At 36.0% G+C, this 20,055-nt stretch overlaps 1 protein-coding gene across 4 annotated transcripts in view; it reads left to right on the top strand.

Moving 5' to 3' along the window:
- VPS13B (vacuolar protein sorting 13 homolog B) overlaps positions 1 to 20,055 on the top strand; it is a 486,539-nt gene that overhangs the window by 409,674 nt on the left and 56,810 nt on the right. For all 4 annotated transcript variants that reach the window (XM_069779759.1, XM_069779758.1, XM_069779762.1 and 1 more), the window contains exon 40: positions 13,149 to 13,345. In XM_069779759.1, the coding sequence (XP_069635860.1) occupies positions 13,149 to 13,345 (197 nt within the window). The remainder of the gene's footprint in view (positions 1 to 13,148; positions 13,346 to 20,055) is intronic.

Here is a 20,055-nt window from a genome sequence, read left to right on the forward strand (position 1 = left end):
CTTACAAGTGGTTTGGGTGCAACCTTGTATAGCTGACTGAAAAAAAAAGGTTAATATTGGGCTCTATGTCAAGAAAGAGATGTGCTATGGATGTAGAATATTCCTCAGTCTTTTATACTGAACACCATTCTAGTTCCTTGATCAAAACTATTAACTCTTGTCTGTTCTATCAGCTTCTGTTTCATTTCTACTAATGGTTGCCTGTTTTCCAAGTTGTGAGATTTTTTTGATTGGTGTTTAGAAAGCTCTAGATACAGCTAAATATCTTACTAAAGGTCAATGTGGGGTGAAGGAATATACACACAAGAGCAGTAGTTTCATGTTCTCCTAAGAAGAAAAGTAAACAAGCTTTGTCTTGTCCAAGTACTGTGATAAATACTGCTCTAAGCCACCACTAATGTACCCCTTGTGTAAAGGGGATCTACAGAAAAGACCTTCAGGAAGCAACTCAGATGTTGGTAAGGCATACCCTTTTGATATTGACTATTGCTAATATTATTTTTAAAATACATGGAGAAGAAAAAACATATTCCACTGATAACTTCACTTAAGACAGCACACATTTCATAAGAGTGAAATTAATTGCAGCGCTCACTCCATCTAATGTGATGGAAACCAGAGTGATCTATTACTGCGCAAATCAGCAAGGGCAAAGGGTAGAATGTTGTTGATGTGAGAATCGTATTCACACCTCAGGAGCAGAGGTAAGTCCAAACTTGGAAAAATTTCACAAAATTAATTCAAAAGATAATAAGCAAGATGAAGTAGCAATGGCACTATAAAATACTGAAGATTGATATTGGTACATCAAAAAGGATGCTCTCTGAGACTTTCTCAGTTACAACAGATGAAACTTTTAAATCATTCAAGTAGATTACTGGTAAGAGAAGCTCTTGTGGTTGAAGACAGGTGGATGAGCAACTTTAAAAGCCTATTTTATTATGTACTTAAAGAAAATATGTACACAAAACCAGAGAGAAAAAGCCTACTGTTCTTGCTCCAAAACAGTTAATGTTACATTTAAGACACTCTCTTGCACAGATCATTTCTATAGTAAAAATTTTGCAGATGTTTATAGATTTGTCTCAGCAAGTATTCACGTGTGAAGACTTAAGATATGCCTCAGTTTCCCAGTTTAACAGTAAACTGTGTTCTACAAGGCAACCAGCTCATCGTTATGGTGCAACAAATCTTTTATTTGCTTTATGATGTTCTTGTTTCATAGCAGTTAAAGTTGGAATCTGTTGGTGCTGACGATTCTTATTCTTGTGAATCTGTCCATAAAATGTCTTCCATTGAAGACTTTAAAGCATGGTAATAGCCTTCAAGCAGAATATGTTTTATAAGGTATATAAAAACGTCTCCTGCAGGGACATCAGCATTGTAGAAGATACGTGAGCAATTCAGGAACAGGAAATAGTTTATGGTTATGCAGATAATGCCACTGTCCCAGAACATAAAGAACAATTGAAGAAGAATATATTCCACATCATAACAAGGGACTGTATTTCAGAGCTGTCATTTAATGCTAAATTCAACCATGCTTGTACAGTTCCTTGGATCTGTCAGGTTGCAGCATTTGAGAAAGGATAAGTGTTCTTCATTTCTGTGGTATTTTTACCATTTGAAGGAGACTGTTGCAGGAAAAATTCTGTTAGTGATTCAGTAGTGACTTTCAAATTGTACAGATACAATATGGAGTTAGCTACATTTAAGCTCAAAGAAAGTGCTGTTGGGTACCTGTGCTGTGGGGCCTAAAACTGCACTTGCACTATGCATCTAGTTTCCCAAAGTCTTCCTGTGTCTTCCTGCAGTCTGGAGAATCCCAGATTTACAGTTGTCTTTGCCTCTGATTAGCCTATGTTGTTTTACTTTCTGATTTCATCTGAGCCACATTTTTATATCATTTATCTTTACCAAGAACAAGGTTGACAGGTTTGGATTGGCAGGGGAGAAAGCAAAGATTGGGAGGGGCTCACCAAGCTAGGAAAGCAATTTGTATGGTATCAAGGAAGTATGCTGCTTTTCTGTGCAAGCAGGTGAACAGGACATGCAAATGATTTCCTGTACAGCTGGAGGCCTGTTTTAGCTAGTGAACTTTTTACAGGGATGCTCAGTGTTTGCCATTCCATCATAGAGTTATCTTTCCAATAAGGGATATTGCTAGCACTGCCCCGTATCTCAAACAAAAAGGTGTGTATTGTCACAAGAGCATTTACACAAGTGGCCATGGATTTAAAAGGTGGAGAAAACCAGATTTGTCTAATCAAAGTGATCGTATAATGTGTAATGCTCCAAATTCTGAGCTCTCTGATTTATTTAAGCTGCATCACCAACACAGACTTACAATTCTTTCTCCTGGATTGTCATCCAGTGAGAGGTACAAGCTGTTAAAGCTTACAAGACAAAAGGAAGATAATCTATGGCATTTGTTCATTTCTCCATATGAAGTTAAAATAAAATATCTACTGAACTATAACCCTGACAGGTCTTTGTATTTGAGGATGTTTCCCTTGTGTACCTGCCAGGATTCCTATTGCATGCAAGTGTAGTCAGCATTATAACAGCTGATGAAAAGATGAATATGTACTGAGGTCTCCTTTTTTGGCCTTTCTCTCAGTGTCCTAATAAACAGAGCACCTATTCCTGGTTTAGAAAAGTGGTGATTAAATTAAGCAAATCTCAAGGTCTACTGGAGAAAATTAGGGCGGTGAGTATAGTTCTGAGGTTGCAAGGGTTTAACTGAGATTTAGTAAGACTAGGTAAGTAAAATCACTCTGGTAAAATTCACTCGGAGCATTTGCTGAGATGGTGAAATCTCTTTAACAGAACATAAAATATTTCTAACTTCAAAAGGTGAGGATTCAAAAAATTGTCTATTGCATTGCCTTACAAGCATTTGCAAACTGCAGTCTGGACTTTGATTTTTTTCAACACTGTCAGCCAATAAACAGTCATTTTCTAACACCTTGTGGTTGTTTAAACAGTGGCTTAAGGAAGCATGAGCTTAAGAATGACTGACATTAGACCTACTGTAAGTCATTATTCCAGGAAGGATTTGACATGACAGTCAACAGGAAAAGAATTATGATCAATGTCAAAGACATTAATTTTTCCTTTTAACAGAGAATACCTCATTTTTGGCTGGGTCTGCTTCCTTTTTACTTTGCATTCCCTGTTGGGGCTACAGTGTTCAGCTGGGCATTTGAGAGTCTGGGAAAAAAGCTTTTTGGGAAACCACAAATTTTATTCATGTTTGATTTATTTCTTACATTCCCAAAGCAACAACTATTTTGGAAATCCAGATGATTTGTGTGTGACAGGTTAGTGATTTAAGTTCATAGTGTTACTAGATAATAATCTGTAAAGTTCAACCATGCTTATTGATAAACCTGTCAGTCTGCAAATTTTTGAATCGACTGCCATGCAGTTCAGTACTGTCTTCAAATAATCAGACTTTTTAGATGGATGGTGAAATGATTTGTCTAGCTGTTGTGAATTGCTCAGAAGGCAAATTTGGTGCTTTGTCTGGGATTCTGCTTTTTAAAACTTACATTTCTTCTTAATTCTACGTTTTGATGTTATTCGAAATTACTGTACTACTCATACTACTACTATACATAGACTTTATATGGTGTTTTTATGATCTCTACTGTGTGAAGAGTTGCAACAAGCTTGAAACGAAACAATACGGTATAATTATTGAACATATCTGATCATAAACTAGAACTGTAATGAATGCCTTTTATTCTAATGTAGGAAGCTGCTTTCCCGTCAGTAGAAGCAGTGTTTACATCTATGCATCTGTACAAAAATGTATGCAGGTCATCAAGCCTAAGGGCTGTAGGCTTGCTTGTAGCCTGAGCTACTTACACTTCAGATGATCTCGATGCGAGCAAGATTTGTGATACTGGGCAGGGTTTTGCACATGTTTTTAAAGTTAAGACTCTGGCTATTAATGATAAGTATCGTCTTCATTTTCTTGCAATAAAGGAAGTAGGGGCTAAAGGAGTTGCAGTGTTACACAGTGAGTCTTAAGCAGATGTTGAAACAGAGCCCGTTCTCTTTAGGAATTCCAGCCTTAAACATTATTTGTGAACTTCCTTGCCTGAGAGTAGGATTATCTCAGACTTTACTATTTTGTTACTGTATTTTGTGTGTATAATCTTAATTATTTTGCTGTGTGATCTTAGTGTTCACTGCATTGAGATGAGACTGTATCGTTTGGCCTACAGTTTCTGTGCAGTCTGCAGGGAGTTAAGCGTAACTCGTTGGGAATGTTAATGGAAGTTGTGCATAATTTGCCTGTGCATCGCACTGAAATTTACCCTTTGGGGTTACTGAGCCAGTGAAAATTCTACCGGGTGCCAGAGGACTGACGAAACCATCAGATTATCTTAATGACAGATTTACACTTTCCTCGTGTTCTGTATTTTTCAGATTTTGTAACTCTGATTTATGAAACTTTGCAAACCCAAGTCCTTCCTGCTGTATGCTGATCTTGTGGCACTTCTTGTAGGAGTCAGGCTTTACTGTGGTGAGAATATGTGGTCAAAATAACCCATATACCGAAAATTACGCAGTACTTTATGTATTAATAGACCGCTACCCTCAATCCCAGAGGTGACTACATTTCAACAGCATAGTGCTTATATTATTGATAAATACTGAAGCTTAGAAAATGAAAAGCCTTAAATAAAATCTGGAAGATTGTTCCTGTATCAGAAAAAGAGAATAAGGAGTATTGCAAGAAGTAGGTAAGTCCCTAATGTAAGATCTCATATCTATATAGTTTTGTTTCTCGATACTTGCAACAATAAATTAAGAACCTAATAAATTAAATTAAATACTGTTGCTTTTGCTATTAGAAAAGCGATTGTTCTTCACATAAACTCAGTCTCAAGATGAATGACATTTAGTAGAAAAAAATGGGTTTGACACTTTATAGTACATACATTTTCCTGTTCAAAAAGTCCTGCAGAAATCTTCTCAGTTATAGCATAGAGCTATTCTGTGCTTTCTTAACAAAAGCTGTTAGTGTGTTTAGAGTAATTTTTCCATAATGAAAAAAGCCAGTATCTGTGACAGATTACATTACTATACACACCTGCATTCGCTCTGAACCTGCTAGCCTGATAAATTGATAAGATAAGTTGGTCACATGTTGTTTTAAAAAGGCAAAGAACATAGTTCCTAATAAAGGAATGCTACATATTTCTTCTAAAAGGTTAAAAAGCATTTCTCAGGGCTCTTAAATTACCATATTCTGATACCAAGGGAAAATAAAACCTGGGCTTAGAGTCTTGTTTGTACTTAGAGGGCTTTCCGGACAGGAAGGCAATCTTGATGCAATTCAGTAAGCCACAATACCAGTGGGGCATTACAGGTGAAAAAATTGCAGCTGTACCCCTCACCACAGTGTATTACAACTGTACAGTGGAATATTTCCTGTACAGAAATAGGGCTTGGTTAACTTTGTTTCCCAAGAGTAGATCACATTAAAATGTTATAAAATCATGATTTCCTGCATTTGAATACTTGTGGTTTCTCAACTGGTTCCAATATTACAAAGGGTTTTTTTATAGCTTCTATTAGTTGAAGATGTATAGAAGCTTTTTTCCAAAGTCAGCTAAAAGGCAGTTATGTATTTTTAAAGAACAATTTCTCTCAGAAGACAGGAGTTTTCTTTCACATCTCTTTATTACAACTCTATTTAATATTTATTTTATAAACTGCAGTACAGATGTAAATTTAAATAAAATGAAATAAATATGCTAATAGGGCCATAAATAAATTTGTTAAATGGAGTTGAAAGAGCCGAGATATATATTATTACTCAGAAAGCAAAATAGTAGTTATTTTCATTGTTCAGCCAAAGAGCTCAGTATGGATAGGGGGAAAAATTAAATTAAGCAGATATTGCATATCCAATTTTAAAGGGAGTATTTATGATGTAAATGTTCTAGCTTTAGGACAAAATTTGGTAAATCAAATTCAAAGAGAAATAAAACAAATTCCGTGAAGAAATTATATGTTGAAAAACTTCTCCAGTGGTGGCTTCTGATTATTCCTGAGTGTTGAAAATTGAGAGTGCACCATAGTGGAATAACTTTTACTGCCCAAAATATACAGGTCTGTAACATGTCAAAATGACGTCAAAGTACAGAAAACCATAATGAAAATACAAAGGATATTGAGGTGGGGGGATAGCAAATACTTTCTACAGCTAGAATGTTTTTAATGCTAGTACTACTGCTAATCCTAACTATTAATACTAGGCTAAATTTTTACCTCACTGTAAACCACCACATCCTTTTTTTTTTATTTGGACCTTCATGAAAAGAGAAAATTGGTGGTCTGTAGCTGTGCCAGGAGAGGCTGTTTTCCACACTGATATGATACAATCTTAGCCCTCAGGAAGGCCAAAAAAATTTTGTCCAATGGGCATTTTGGTTTGTAGCACAATTTCACAATGTCAATCACATAAGATAAACAGGAATGTGGATGTTGAAGTATCCTACAGTTGTCCAAAATGTTGTTCCATTGGTCAGATTGGATTGTGTGTGTTGTGTGAACAAGCATATTACAGAGGTTTTATTGTATTTAATATTAATTTTATTTTGAGCATATTTTCTACATAATACATTTTTCTGCAAGGTTCTTTTGCTATTTTTATATAAATAATACTTTAAAATCATATTTAAAAGTAGTGTTCTTGGTAGTTATTGCCAAGAATTTTTCCCTAATAAAAATCTGGATAAGGCTTTTTATTTCCTACTACTGCGACTTCTGTTCACCTAATGGGAGAATTGTATTTTTAAGGCAGTTGGCCCTAAACCAGTAAAATATCCTAATAACAGAATAGCTTTATTACAGAGCAATCAGTTTATTCATGCTCAGGAAGCTGGAGTTAAAATCTCAGCATGGGTTGGCGTCTGACACAAAGTGCTAGTTTGTATTGTATTCTGCCTCTCATTCACTTAGGTGGCCCTGCTCGGAGAAGATAAAACACACACACGCTTCCTGTCTTCTGTGTGCGTTTTCTTGTACAGTAGTTGTTTCTGGAACAAGAATAACTTCGTTTCCAAGAGGAAGCGCCCACCATCTGAGGGACTGAGATTCAAGAAATGAACATTTATTCTGCAGAAGCCTATTTTCTACCAAAAACATGAATCAAAAGGAAACATCACTGAAAGCAACATTAAGCACATTCTGTAACCCAGCTGCTAATATCTTTCTTTCTTTCCTTCTCAGCTGGGCAAGATGCATTTTGCAGCCTAAGAAATCTGCATGTGTATAGTTAAAGGTCCATTTTTTATATTGAGTTTAAAAATATTTACACCAGTATTTAAATAATAAAACAGTAATACTTTATATACCTTTCTTTCGGCAATCTCAAAGCCATAGGCAGATGGCTGTAGCTTTTTCCTAGAGACAAAAAAGATGTCTGTGAAAAAGATGGGATTGGCTAAGAAATTGAGATGTCTTAATTATTTGTCCCCTAAATGGCAAAGATGTCTGTGTCTGAGACCTGTTGGCATTATGACAATATGTATAGTGAATAATAGGTGTGATCATTTATGGTAACATGACAGCTTGTGGAAGTGGACTGGTATTGGCCCTCTGCTCAGCTAGAGAGCTCACCTATAGAAACATACCTAGTTATAAGTGGTGTGCACCCAAGACTTTGCAAGTCCAAATTAGCAAAGTAGTCTAAAGCTGGGAGGATAACATCAGGTCACAGGAAAATCTAGAAGCATTCATGACCATGAAAGCCTTTTAAAAGCACATATGGATCGACAGTTACTTCTCTCCTATTGTGTCTTATTATTACACATAACTTTAAGTGGGGATAAGGAATATCCATGTGGTCATTAGGGTGTACAACACATGGATGAAAATATTGATATGTAACATAGTGTTAATAGATTCTGTAGCATTTCCTGACCCCTAGTTTCCAAATAGGAATTAAACAATTCTGGTACACATAATGTGTGAAACAATATATGATGAATAATGAGAAAGATCTATCGCATTGTAGTGCATTAGTGGGAATACTTCATGTTGGTTATTAATACTGTCTTGCTGATAGGTTAACAAGCAGGAAATTACTTGAAGGGTGTAGGTTTTTAAGGGGATTTTGGAGTTTCTTTTTGTTTGGGGTTTTTCTTTTTTGGGGAAACGTATATGATGGAGGTTTCAGCTCTGCTGAAATTGAGACAGGCTCTATTTGTAGAGAGCTGATGTATGTTCATGTGGGTGATTCTCATCATGTCTATGTTAGTGTAATATATATGAAGATGTTTTTCTTAAAATAGAGCAAAACGAGAGATTCAGAGAGAATAGGAATCCACACTCTCCTAATTAAAAAGATTTCTGCTCCCAGGAAACTATTTCAGCTGAGTTGCTTCTTTGTGTGCTGCACTCACAAGGAGCAGGACTGAAACTGTCACTTGGAGGCAACTGCTTTCCCTCCTATCAGAATTTGTTAATACACAATTTTCATTCTTTACCAGAGCAGTGCCGCTCAATTTTCGGCTCTCCCATGTCTATAGTACACAGCAGTAAAGAGAAAAAGGAGGAATCTTCAAATTCTCTGCTTTGTTTTAAATGTATTTATCTTATTAACAGCTTTTGTTATAAGTAGAGTTTAGGCTGTTTTCATGTAGCTTCACTACTGCTTCTGATCTCTGTTGTTAATACTGCTGAAAAAAAAAAAGCATGTGACTGCTGTTTTGCTCTCTACTGCCATAATCATCCTTCTAAATAAGTGTTTGTGCCATAGCACGTGGTTTTCTTGCAAAATGGAACTTGGAGAGTCTTTGTTAAAACTGAGCTCACAGTTAAATAATAGTTTTATGCACACGTAAGTGACAGGGGCTGTACAGTAATGGTTCTGTTTGCATTTTACAGATGAATAAAATCGTTGCAATTAAAACTTTCTTTGAGAGCTGGGAGAGATGACAAAAAGCTATAGAGAAGTGTCTGTTGCAGAAGCATGCTTGTTGTTTAGCAAAGAAGTTTGTGGTTAGATATGCTTCATTAGTGTTTAGTTTTATAGAGGCAACACTAGCAGTCACATTTTCTGAGAGTAACAATTATCTGAATTATAGCTTAGGTTTTATTCAAATATTTTAAGGTAAAAGTACCATATTTAATTCTACATATGGGGAATTTTTTGTTGCAGCTAATTCACTTATTCCCACTGCCTATGACTCAGTTCTGGCGTTATAGCCCATTTCCAGGCTTTCACAACTATTATTTTTGGCAGCTAATATTGCCCAGAGCTACCATCTTTCCTTAAACTTATCCAGATCAGGCATTAGTAACAAACCCCTTAGAACAAATAAAGTTAGATATGTAGGAATCAAAGATTCTAAGTCAACTAGGTCTTTTGCAAGCTTCAAACTAGAAGGCTTACAGTTTGGACAGTCCCAAAGCATGAGCTGTATTTTGTATAGGCAATTGCATAAAGCGTGACTTTGACTTTTTACTTCTAATGTGCAGATGATGCCTTGAAACATACTGTCTCTTGCTCTGGTAGATTTCTTGACATATTACAACACAGGAAAAAATTAACAAGTAAAAATAAAGAGGAATAATCTTTTCAACATGCTTACCAGCCTGCTTTAATTGTTAGGTGATAGGTTCTTTCTGGCTACTGCTGAGTCCAGCAGTCATTCCTGTGCCTTTCCAAATTCTTCATAATTCACTTAAGAGGTTACCATGAAGTTTCTAGAAGGCAAATACACTATGTTAGGTTATACCAGAGCCTGAAGAGGAGTTATTACTTCTTTATGGCATAATAATTGTTTTGATCATTTTACTTTGCCATATTTTCCTCAAGATAAGTTTCAGTATTTCTACCACCTACTGAGTGGGTGGAAATATTGAAGTACATACCTTTTTGTTTTTTAAACAATATCTATGAAATCTGTTTTGTGTTTTTTTCAAGTTTTGATCTGCCTTTATTTTCAATCTTTATTTTCAATCTCTCTATATTACTTTCCTCTAGCCTTACTGATAGTTTTATGTTTTTCATGTTGTAGTGCCACTTATGAAATTCCTTTATTGTGCTCTTTAACTTGTTCTTCCAGCTCATTAATCTTATTGGGAATAGAATTCATCACCTTGCTTAGCCTCTTTTAAAATGCCCACTACTTGCCATTCTGATCCAATTTTGTGAGATTCTCATTAGGGAGACTTGTATATTAAAAAAAAAGTTTTGTTGTGAGATGTAATCTAAAAGAAATGAATATCCTAAATAATAGGATAGCTTTACAAGAGTTTTGTTGCACATGTGTTACTCAACAGCATTGACAAGAAAAGATAATTTACATCTTGATAGGCAATAGGAAGCACAAGACCAAACCAAGTATTCAAATATATTGAATCAGACTCTTAAAAACTCTCAATGTATTTTAAAGATTAAGATTTAAAAATATACAGAAATATACACTGCTGTATGCAGATGTACCTGTGCAACCATGAAAGGCTGCAACCTTTTGTCAGAAATTATACAGATCCTTTTGTAATTATATAATTCCAAGACCTTATGCTATAGGAAATATGCCAACTATTGCAATATTTTAAATAAAATCAAATGTTTTATCACCAGCGGAACCTGTGGAGGTTTAGAAAAGAAGTATGTGAATGTGAATGACTCCACGATGTAGTATGAAAGATAGTGGATACTGGAAGTTGCTGTTTATGTGTTCATAGTTAACATAGGGGAATTCCTTGGGCATATCCATAATTGAAGGGTAGGAACATTACTGTGGTACTGCAATTTTGACTATTTGTCCACAGGCATTAAAGGTTAAAATAATTCAGCACTGAGAAGTTTTGAAGAAATCTAGAACTCCATAGTGACACTAAGAGCAAAAAGAATATATATAATATAGTGTGACTTTGAAATATGCCTACAAACACAATAATGTAATATTTCATATTGCTGCTGTTGTGCACAGCATCATTGTAGAGTTAGTAACACTGAACCAAGAAAGATATTTTCTGGGTCATCAAGCCCAGCCTCCTCCCATCAGGGCAATGCTTGTTACTGCCTCCATCTTATTAACAAATCAAGCTTTTAAAAGCAGCTGTCATGAGTACCAAGGCTGTCCTTAACTTCCTAATCTTTTTCTGTTTGGCTTTCTAGCCTTATACTTTATTCACAGAGCAACTCAGTTTTGACCCATAATTTCTATAGACATTTTCCTCTCTTAACTGTTTCTCTACTGAGGTGTCTGGGTAGAGCAATCATGTTCCTTTTGTTTTCCTTCATTTGGTCCTCAACTCTGCACAGATCCCAGTGTGAGTTAACACAGTTTTAACATGAAGAATTGGAATTGTGTGCCATATTTTAGGTGAGGCCCCACTGGTGTCTTATACAACTCAATTAATATTTGTCCTTGACTTTTGGAAATATCTCACCTGATGTCTCTCGGGATAGCATTTAGTTTTTCCAGGCATCATCATACTGCCTCATAGTTTTCCAGCTGACTTTTACATATCTTCACCATTTCCAATTGAATATGCAGCTTATAAACAAATGTGTTGCTATCTTTACGTATATGACGTGTGCTTTTTGATGTTAAATCAATCCCTTTTTCTCAGACTCTAGCCTTTGAAATTAAATCAGCATTCCTGATTGATACTGCTATGCTACTCTGTGTTACGTATGTTACTGGCATCAGAATTTTGCTGGCAGTTATCAGGTGCTTTTTTCTTTTTTTTTTTTTCCCCTCTCTGTCCTGACCTAAGAAAAAATTTAGTGAGTGTGGTTGCTTTTTTCAATCTTCAGGTATCATTGTGACTTGACAGATGTAGTAAAAATCCATGTTTCAAGCTCTGTGGTTCCAAATGTTAATTCTTCCAGAATTCTTTGCTGATTATTTATGTTCCCTTGCCCTCCCCAGCTTGAACTACTGAGCGCCCTGAATTTTCCTTCTTAACCTTCATTCCTGTTAATTAATCAGCCTGCTGTCGCCTCCATGTGCATTATAGTCCTTACTGAGTAACAAGGAAGAATACTTACAGAGCTTTTTCTAGCTCTGCCTCAATTTACTTGCATCTCTGCCACATTCTTACTTTTTTCCTGGTTATATATATTTATGTATGTATGTCTACACACAGACACACAGGGATAAAAAAGGTAATAGCACATACACATTCTTTTTTTTACTATTTGCTTTACGTCAACTTGCCTTTTAATATTTCTTGAGCATGTACAAGTGCCGTAACTGTGGATTTCTGTATCTTAATTCTAAAATCTTCATATCTTACTGAGTTTGCATTGGTTTTAAGTTCATATTCTCATTTACTTTCATGCTATTACCACCCCCACCCCAAAACAGGCAGCCTAAGACATGACCCTTTAAAATCTATGCTTTTATTAAAATTTGTTTGCTATTATCTTTAGAAATGTCTCTAATTCTCTCCAGTTCAGTGATGCATCCAGGAATAATCCAAGTGGCTTGTTTACAGACTTAAAATTAGGGATGTGATTAAACAGAAGCTACTATGTATTCATTGGGTTTCGGTTCTCAAAATCACACGGTTGTCTAAATAGCACATTCCATAAAAGAAAAGATCATGTGATTACAAGTACTTCATGATTTGTCCCAGGATTTTTATTCATGTGTTGGCCCTCCACAAGGCATTGTGTTGCCTATCATCAGTTTTACTCTCTATCTTTGATAATTTTAATATGACAATAAATGGGTAATTAATAAATTGATATTTTGTTATGCAATAAAATTAAAAGAGCTAGTTCAAGCAAAAAAAAATTTAAATGATGATTAGAATGTCCTTGATACTATGATGTGATGACATCTGGTGGATTTTTCAGCTGCGTAATACAAACAATGATTAGTTGAATTGTCTTTGTTATTCTTGGGTTCTGTGGAACAAGTAACTATTTCTGTACCTAGTAAGAGAAAGTTTGGAGTGTTATACTGCAATGACATTCTAAAAACATGTTAATTTAAGTCAAGACAGCACAGCATCTAAGTAATGGTTACAATTCTGATTTTCTATATGACAGCTTACTTTAGTTTAGTTAGTCTTGCACTTTTAGCGTGTACAGTAAATCCCATTATATTTGCAATCAAGCATAAAGTAATTATGCCTTCTCCCTTTTATCACAGATTCCTTGCAGCTTGGAGTACTGGGATGAGCTTCAGAAATCATTTGTTGCATTCCGGGAATTCAGCCTATCAGAAAGCAAAGTCTGTGAACTACAGCTGCCCAGCATCAACCTTGTGAACGATCAGAAAGAGCTCATAGCCTCCGATCTGTGGAGGATTGTCCTGAACAGCAGTCAGAACATGGCTGATGACCAAAGGTAATTTTAAAGGAGAAGGGAAAACCAGAAATTTAATGCTACACTCTTGAGAGATCTTTTTCAAGAGACTTAGGAAATAAGATACTGTTTTCATATGTGGTAAGAGTAGCTGGTCTTAAATGAGCTTCAGACTCTAGTTCACCTTCACGCAAGGGCATGAAGTGTGCACAAAAAGAGCTCTCTTTCAGGTTTATAGGCAGCCTGGCAGCATCATATTCATCTATTTTCTGAATACAAGGGTTACTGTAGACAAACAGGCCATATCCTGAAACCTCTTAGCTGCACAAGGCAATAAAATTAGCTGATTAACTAAAGAAGGATGAGGCGCAATCCATTGTGTAATGTAGTAGTAAACATTCTTCTTCCATGCACTCCCATACATCACCTTTATTCTGTCCTCAGTGCAAGTGAATTACTAAAATAAGCCAAGTGTCTATTTTAAATATGCTAAACAAAACTTTAGCACTTCAAGAGCATTATTATTCGCACAGCTTGCTTACTGTGCTAACAGTAAAAAAAATTAATTGGTGTTTTCAAACACTGGGGATCCATTTTTCATTATGTTTACAGCTGGAAACAGCGTACAATGACAGATATTCACTCTGTTTGCATTCATTCAGTTTTGATTCATATGTAGAGTAAGAAGAAATGAGTACAAGCTCTCTCCACAAACAGCAATGGAATTGCTTTCAAAGACTTTCTTAACTTTTTGTAGTTAGAGCAGAAAACCCAGAATGACCCTACTGGATCGTTGGTATTTGCTGATTGTTGCTGCCTGTGTATGAACACATGCTTGAATGAGTGTGTAGCATCCACATATATGTTATGTGAAGCTACAGAATTCAGAGAAATCAGGAAATATGAACATGGCTAACAAAATCAATGAAGAAAATTAAACATCTGGTTTCCATTAATAGTATCAGGTTGGAAATGATTTCTTGATGTTAATTGTGAAAGAATGCATTTTCATCATTGAGAAGTTAAGTGTTTTAGACAAGGTTAATTCCTCTGAATGTGGGACCTTGGCAAAATTGCCTTCCTGGTCAGCTTAACACCACAGAAATGTGAACTCGGTGGGAACTGAAAATGAAGTACTGAAATTTAGTAGATTTTTTCCATCAAGGCATTTGGCACTGTAATCACATTTATTGTTTTCTGCTCAAATAGGGTTCATCACTATATGCAGTTTCATTCAGGGAGCTCTGATAAGCTAATGAGTTGTAATTGTTCAGAAAAAGACTAGGGTTAAAATGAAATACAAATAAGTAAAAAACAATATAAAACCAGTTTGGACTGTGACTAACATCAAAAACATTTTACAGCACATGAGTTCACCTGCCTAGAAGGTCTAAACTCCTGAGTTTTCAGCTGGGAGGCTGCAGGCCTGCTCCACAATAGCAGCCATCCTCAGTGGTATCGGGGTGTCTAGTTATAAAGGGGTAGAAATACCCTAATGGCCTTGAGGTACCAGAACGCTCCAAGGAAGACAATTGCTCTGTCCACAGCAGTGATGTTAGGAGCACTTGTCCTCCAGATTGTGTGTGTACACAAAAAGCTAAAGCAGAAACTACAACTGAAAGAACAGGAATTAAACTGGAGCATTAACAGTTCACTGAATAGGGATAACAGGAGAGGAAAGAAGGCAGCAAAAAACATGTGCCACTCTACTGAAGCATGTGAAGGTAAATAAACAGAAGAGAAAGAGGGAAGTCAAGGGGAAGTGTCTTGAACTGCCAGCTCCTTAGGCACATGTACAGAGACTGCAGAGTCACTAGTCCTGATACTTCTGGTGGCCTGAGGAATTTATAATAGTTTTAAGAGGTGTAGTTTACACCCACATGAACTAACAGTAGTCTGGAAATTTAAAAATTCGTGTAGGTCAGGGTGAACTCCAACCAGAAGCCAGAAACCTGTGGGGTACGTGAAGAAAACCTCTGATTTCAACCAGAGAAGAGAAAAGGTTATATTCCCTGCCTCAGCAGCAATTTCATATAGAAATTCAAACTGATCTCTCTTTATACGAACTTCAAACAAGGCTGCACAGCAAGCTTTCTTAAGGATGACTGCAGGAGGGACTGGTGTGGAAGCAGGCCTGACCAGCCTGGGGTGATCCTTCTCAGAGAAACTTAACGGGTCAGAAAAAGAGCAGCTGTCCCTCAGAGATGAGGCTTTGACCTGTGGTGTTTGAGGCACACTATCTCCTTCTTGGAGACAGAGCAAATCATGCCAGTCACATTATCACTGACCTGGAGGTTTTGAGGTAGTTCACAAGCACTGAAATACATATAGTTACAGCTACAGAACAAGTTTAAGGTAACATTTAGGCCCCAAAGGATCATGTTCTGTTAAAGGGAAGCCTTGTTTAGGAGGTGGTGACAGATACGGTGGTCCTGCAGAGAAGGCCAACCTTTCAGGACTCCTAGTAGCGTATAGGAAGTCCATGTTGGCAGTAACTTTGCTGAAACTGTGGCTTCATGAAACAAACATAATGCTACCAGTATGGATATTTTCTTGTGACCAAGCCCCCTAAAATGTATTCTGGATTCTACTTGACCACAAAATGCCAAACATTTTGGGGTTTGAGAGAGAAAGAGACACTGCCCCATGTCATGGTAAATTTCAATGTTAGGCTTGTTCCTAAAACAAGCGTTTAACATGAGCTCTTCCAGACTTGTGAGAAGAGCCACAAGGAACTGTTCTTAAAGCTAGTGCCGAGTGTTAGACCAGGGAACTTCAAGGCTGGGGGATCTGCAAGTGAGAGCGAGAAGCGAAGACTGTATAAAAGTTGAATCTTGGTTTTGCTGGAGACTCATGATGATTTGACATTAATTACATGCTGTAACCATATGATTGATTAGCAAATTTAATTCACTATAAATTGTAAAGTATAAAACTGCTTAGTCTTGTTGAAGTTTATTTTCTTAGTTTGATCTTGCTGCTGCTCAATGATAATATTTTTTCCTTCAAATTCTGCAGGGGGTTTTTTTGTGGCAAGCTCTATGATATGCTAATTATTAATGCCAGAGAGCTGATCACTTGTGTTTTAAGTACTTTATTACTGATTCCTAACATCAGTTGTAAAGTATGAAACTTACGTGGCTCCTGTGACAGGAAAACAAGGTTTGTGAGAAGATGTGGATCCAGCCGATATGTTGAGCAGTAGCTGGCAGGCTGATGTATATCAACCAATAATGAATATGGGAATATGCGAAGATGTCATGATCCAAATCCTGTGGTATGCAAGCTCTTTCTGAGATTGATCAGGAACTAACTAGAAGTATAAAAATCAAGGAGCTATCTGGTTAAGGACATAATATATATGTGTATGTTGTTTATTTTTAAGAATTTTGTAGACCATTCTGTATTCAATGAATGTAGAAGGTTTGAATGAACATTTATGAATGTTTATTCAGTGAATGAACAAATCTGAAGTCCTGAGTAAAATAATTTAGCATCCCATTGGGGATTAAGTGTAGTGTCTATGGAAGGAATCATATATGGCATAAATGACTGTTTATGGAAGACCTTAAAATGGAGGATTAAAAGGAAATTATCACAGAATAAGTTATTTTTATAGGTTGCATCTTCATGTTGCAGGATTAGCAAATTATAATCAAAATTACTTTTACTTAAAGCTCTGTTTGGTTGGTGAGACACTAAAGCTTCTCCCTGGTTTGGTTGGGAGGGGTTTATCATCCTTTGTTTAAATGGGTTATGTTACAAGATGTTTTATATATTTGTGCATCTCCTGTGGAATGTAAACAGTATTTTTATAATTACCAACATACTAATGTGAAATAGTAATTGAAAATGCCTTAAGATACAAACCATGAAACAAGTACAAAAACTTTTAAATAAGCCTTAAATTGCTACTTTTTTAAAATTAAAGTGAGGAATCATGATCATGTTTCTTACTAATTGTTTTAGCTTTTATTCAATGTAAATGGTGTACTGGATTTTGACCTCTAACAATTTGGGTTCAGACCAGCATTTGAGTCATAAATTAAATGAGTTAAGTGGTCTCTTTCTTCTTCCCAGTGGATATTTTCCCATGTTGTGGTTTCATCACAAATGGCAGTTTTGGTTTAAATATTCCACTCTTAAAATAACAAGAATAATGCAGGTCAATGTTAAGTCATTGTTCCCAGTTGCCATATATTTAACTTGAACAGCTTTGCATGATTTGAAACTATCATACTTTATAACATATAATGACTTTGAATGTAGGTATTTTCCATTTTAAAAATTCTGGTATTTCACAGGATTAAAAAAAAAAAAAGAAAAAAAATTTCTGCTATTAAAGTCAGGTCAGTTTTATTTAGAATTTCCTCTGGTTTTGCTACACCCACCCCTCAGCATGTTGTGCCAAACACAAAGCAGTAGAAGCTGGTTATTCCTTTTCTCCCCAGCTGAAAAACTGGACAGTCCACACTTTGTAGCTCCAAAGCAGCCAAGAGAATGTGTGTGGGGGGTTGATATTGTATTCATATGATGCAGATTTTGATTTCACAGTCAGATCTACCTCTGATATTAATGCTCCTACTGTTGTTCACCAAGACTTAATAGAAGTTTCCTGGGTTTTCAGCTAACACTGCTTTATTTTCTGTTTGTGCACAGCATGTGATGAAGGACTGTGTCTTTGATTTCTGTGTTGTATGCAAGGTAAAAGGAGAAAGTAACAGTGCTAAAAGTCTGATGGAAGTCAACCTAGGCAAAAAGTTTAAATGGCATTTAATTTAAAATTGGAGGGTCATGGTAATGATGGTAAGGACTACACTTGCCCTTTAAAAACTGTTCATTCAATATTATGATCTCTGATTACAGTTCTTTTTTAAGGCAATACTATAGTAATTTGAATGCTGCTCTTAGTATATTTTGTACTGTAACTGGTTTATACTGGTACTCTGTTTTTATTTTCATAACGACGTGAGGACTGTAATTTTGGATATGGTTTCTGGTTGAGTAAAAATCAAATTAACCCCTTCACAGATAAAACAGTAACACTTGAACAAAGTCTGGGCAGATAAAAAAACAGTGATGAAAGAATCCGTGTTGCATTTCTTTTCAGATGATATCTAGAAGGTGATCTTCTCTCTGTAGAGTGACTTTCCCGTCTAAAACATGGTCTAGCCCACACTGTCCTGCTCCAGTCAGTCCTCCACAGCCAGTCCTTGTCCCTCCCTAGCATGGGAAAGGTTGAAAGGCCAGTGCTGTCCCAGGGAGTAACATTGTCCCACCTGCATTTGCTGTTTCTCTCTGTTTAGATTTTTAAGCATGTGGTTGGACTCTGAAGTTTGTTAGGGAATTGTTTCAGTGGTGGGTCTTTTTGGTTTCTAAGGTGACTCTCCATGAAGAAACAAAAAGCAGTTTTGAATCTTTTTGTTCCAAACATTTTAAGTTCCAGAATATTACCTCTGCTTGGTCTGCTGCTTGTGGGACAGAAAAATTGGAGTAATGTATGGCTAAATGCTTTAAACTTTTTCCCTGGTGTGAAGCTTCTGCCACATTTCCTCCTGCATCAAACATGTCATGTTGCCCTGTAATCATTGTGGTTATGAGTGAGAAATGACAAAGGTCCCATCACCATAAAATGCTCAATAAATAAAAAAACAGGTATATTAAATAAGAATTTGGAGGGGTTTGTTTGTTTTTTATTTTATGAAAATATTCATCTCCAAAAAAACATATCTAAGGAAATAAAAATGCTAAGTCACTGAGAGGTGACTCAAGGAATCGGTTTCCAAGGAAAAGAAATTTATAATTTCAGAATAAACCTCAAATTTCAGAAATAAATATCCTTCCTTTTTACTGCAGTTAGTATTATAGCTGTTTATGCAAATTAAGTCTTAATTTAGAATGTCAAAGTGTAATTATTTTTTTAAAGTTCCTCATAGTTTGGTTAAAATTTGTTTGCACCCCTCTACCCTTTTTCTGGTTTCATTCCATATGTCCCTGAACTTCTGTTCCTAATCAAAATGCAATGAGCAAAAATTCTTAAAATATTGACAGTTATTCTGAGAGAACTAACCAGTTTCACAGATTAAAAAATATTTCATGGTCTAAATCAGCATATGAATTTTGGTGGCTTTTGGATTTGCTTCCATGCTTTGTTCCAACAGTCTAAAGACTATCCATGGCAGAGCAAAGAAAAGCATCCCACTTCTCTGACTCTAGTCCAGTCCCACAGATGTTTTATCATGTGAACACAAAGAATAATTTTATTTCCAAAGATGCCAGCTATCAAAAGTCTTACAATACCATTTTTGAAATGTAAACAGGCAAGTTGAAGAGGTAAAGGAGCACAGGAAAGCAGCTAAAAATCTGATTAATTGACCTATTTTTCATCCTTCACTGACCTAATCCATTCTTGATATCCTGTCTTGATTCTTTGACAAGTATCTAATTTTAGTTGGCTTTTACTGCCACACAAGTATTTTAATTCATGTTCCCAAATCTGAGGTTGGATTTAAGCTCCATAAATAAATACCATACTAGCTAGTTACCATAATACAAAATAATACTGATAAATTTACCTATCTGTGGAATTCTACACATTTGCAGCTGAATATTTTGAGTACCTAGTATATTTGTGGATAATTTTGCAGTAACGTGCATGGAACGATGAAAAATTTGGTCCTAAAAGCATAAGACTTTGCTTTGAAAGCCAATGTTCAAATTTAACCTTGAGTTTGAATTTAAAATATGTTTAA

This window comes from Haliaeetus albicilla, chromosome 3 (assembly GCF_947461875.1).
Source record: "Haliaeetus albicilla chromosome 3, bHalAlb1.1, whole genome shotgun sequence".
NCBI lineage: Eukaryota > Metazoa > Chordata > Aves > Accipitriformes > Accipitridae > Haliaeetus > Haliaeetus albicilla.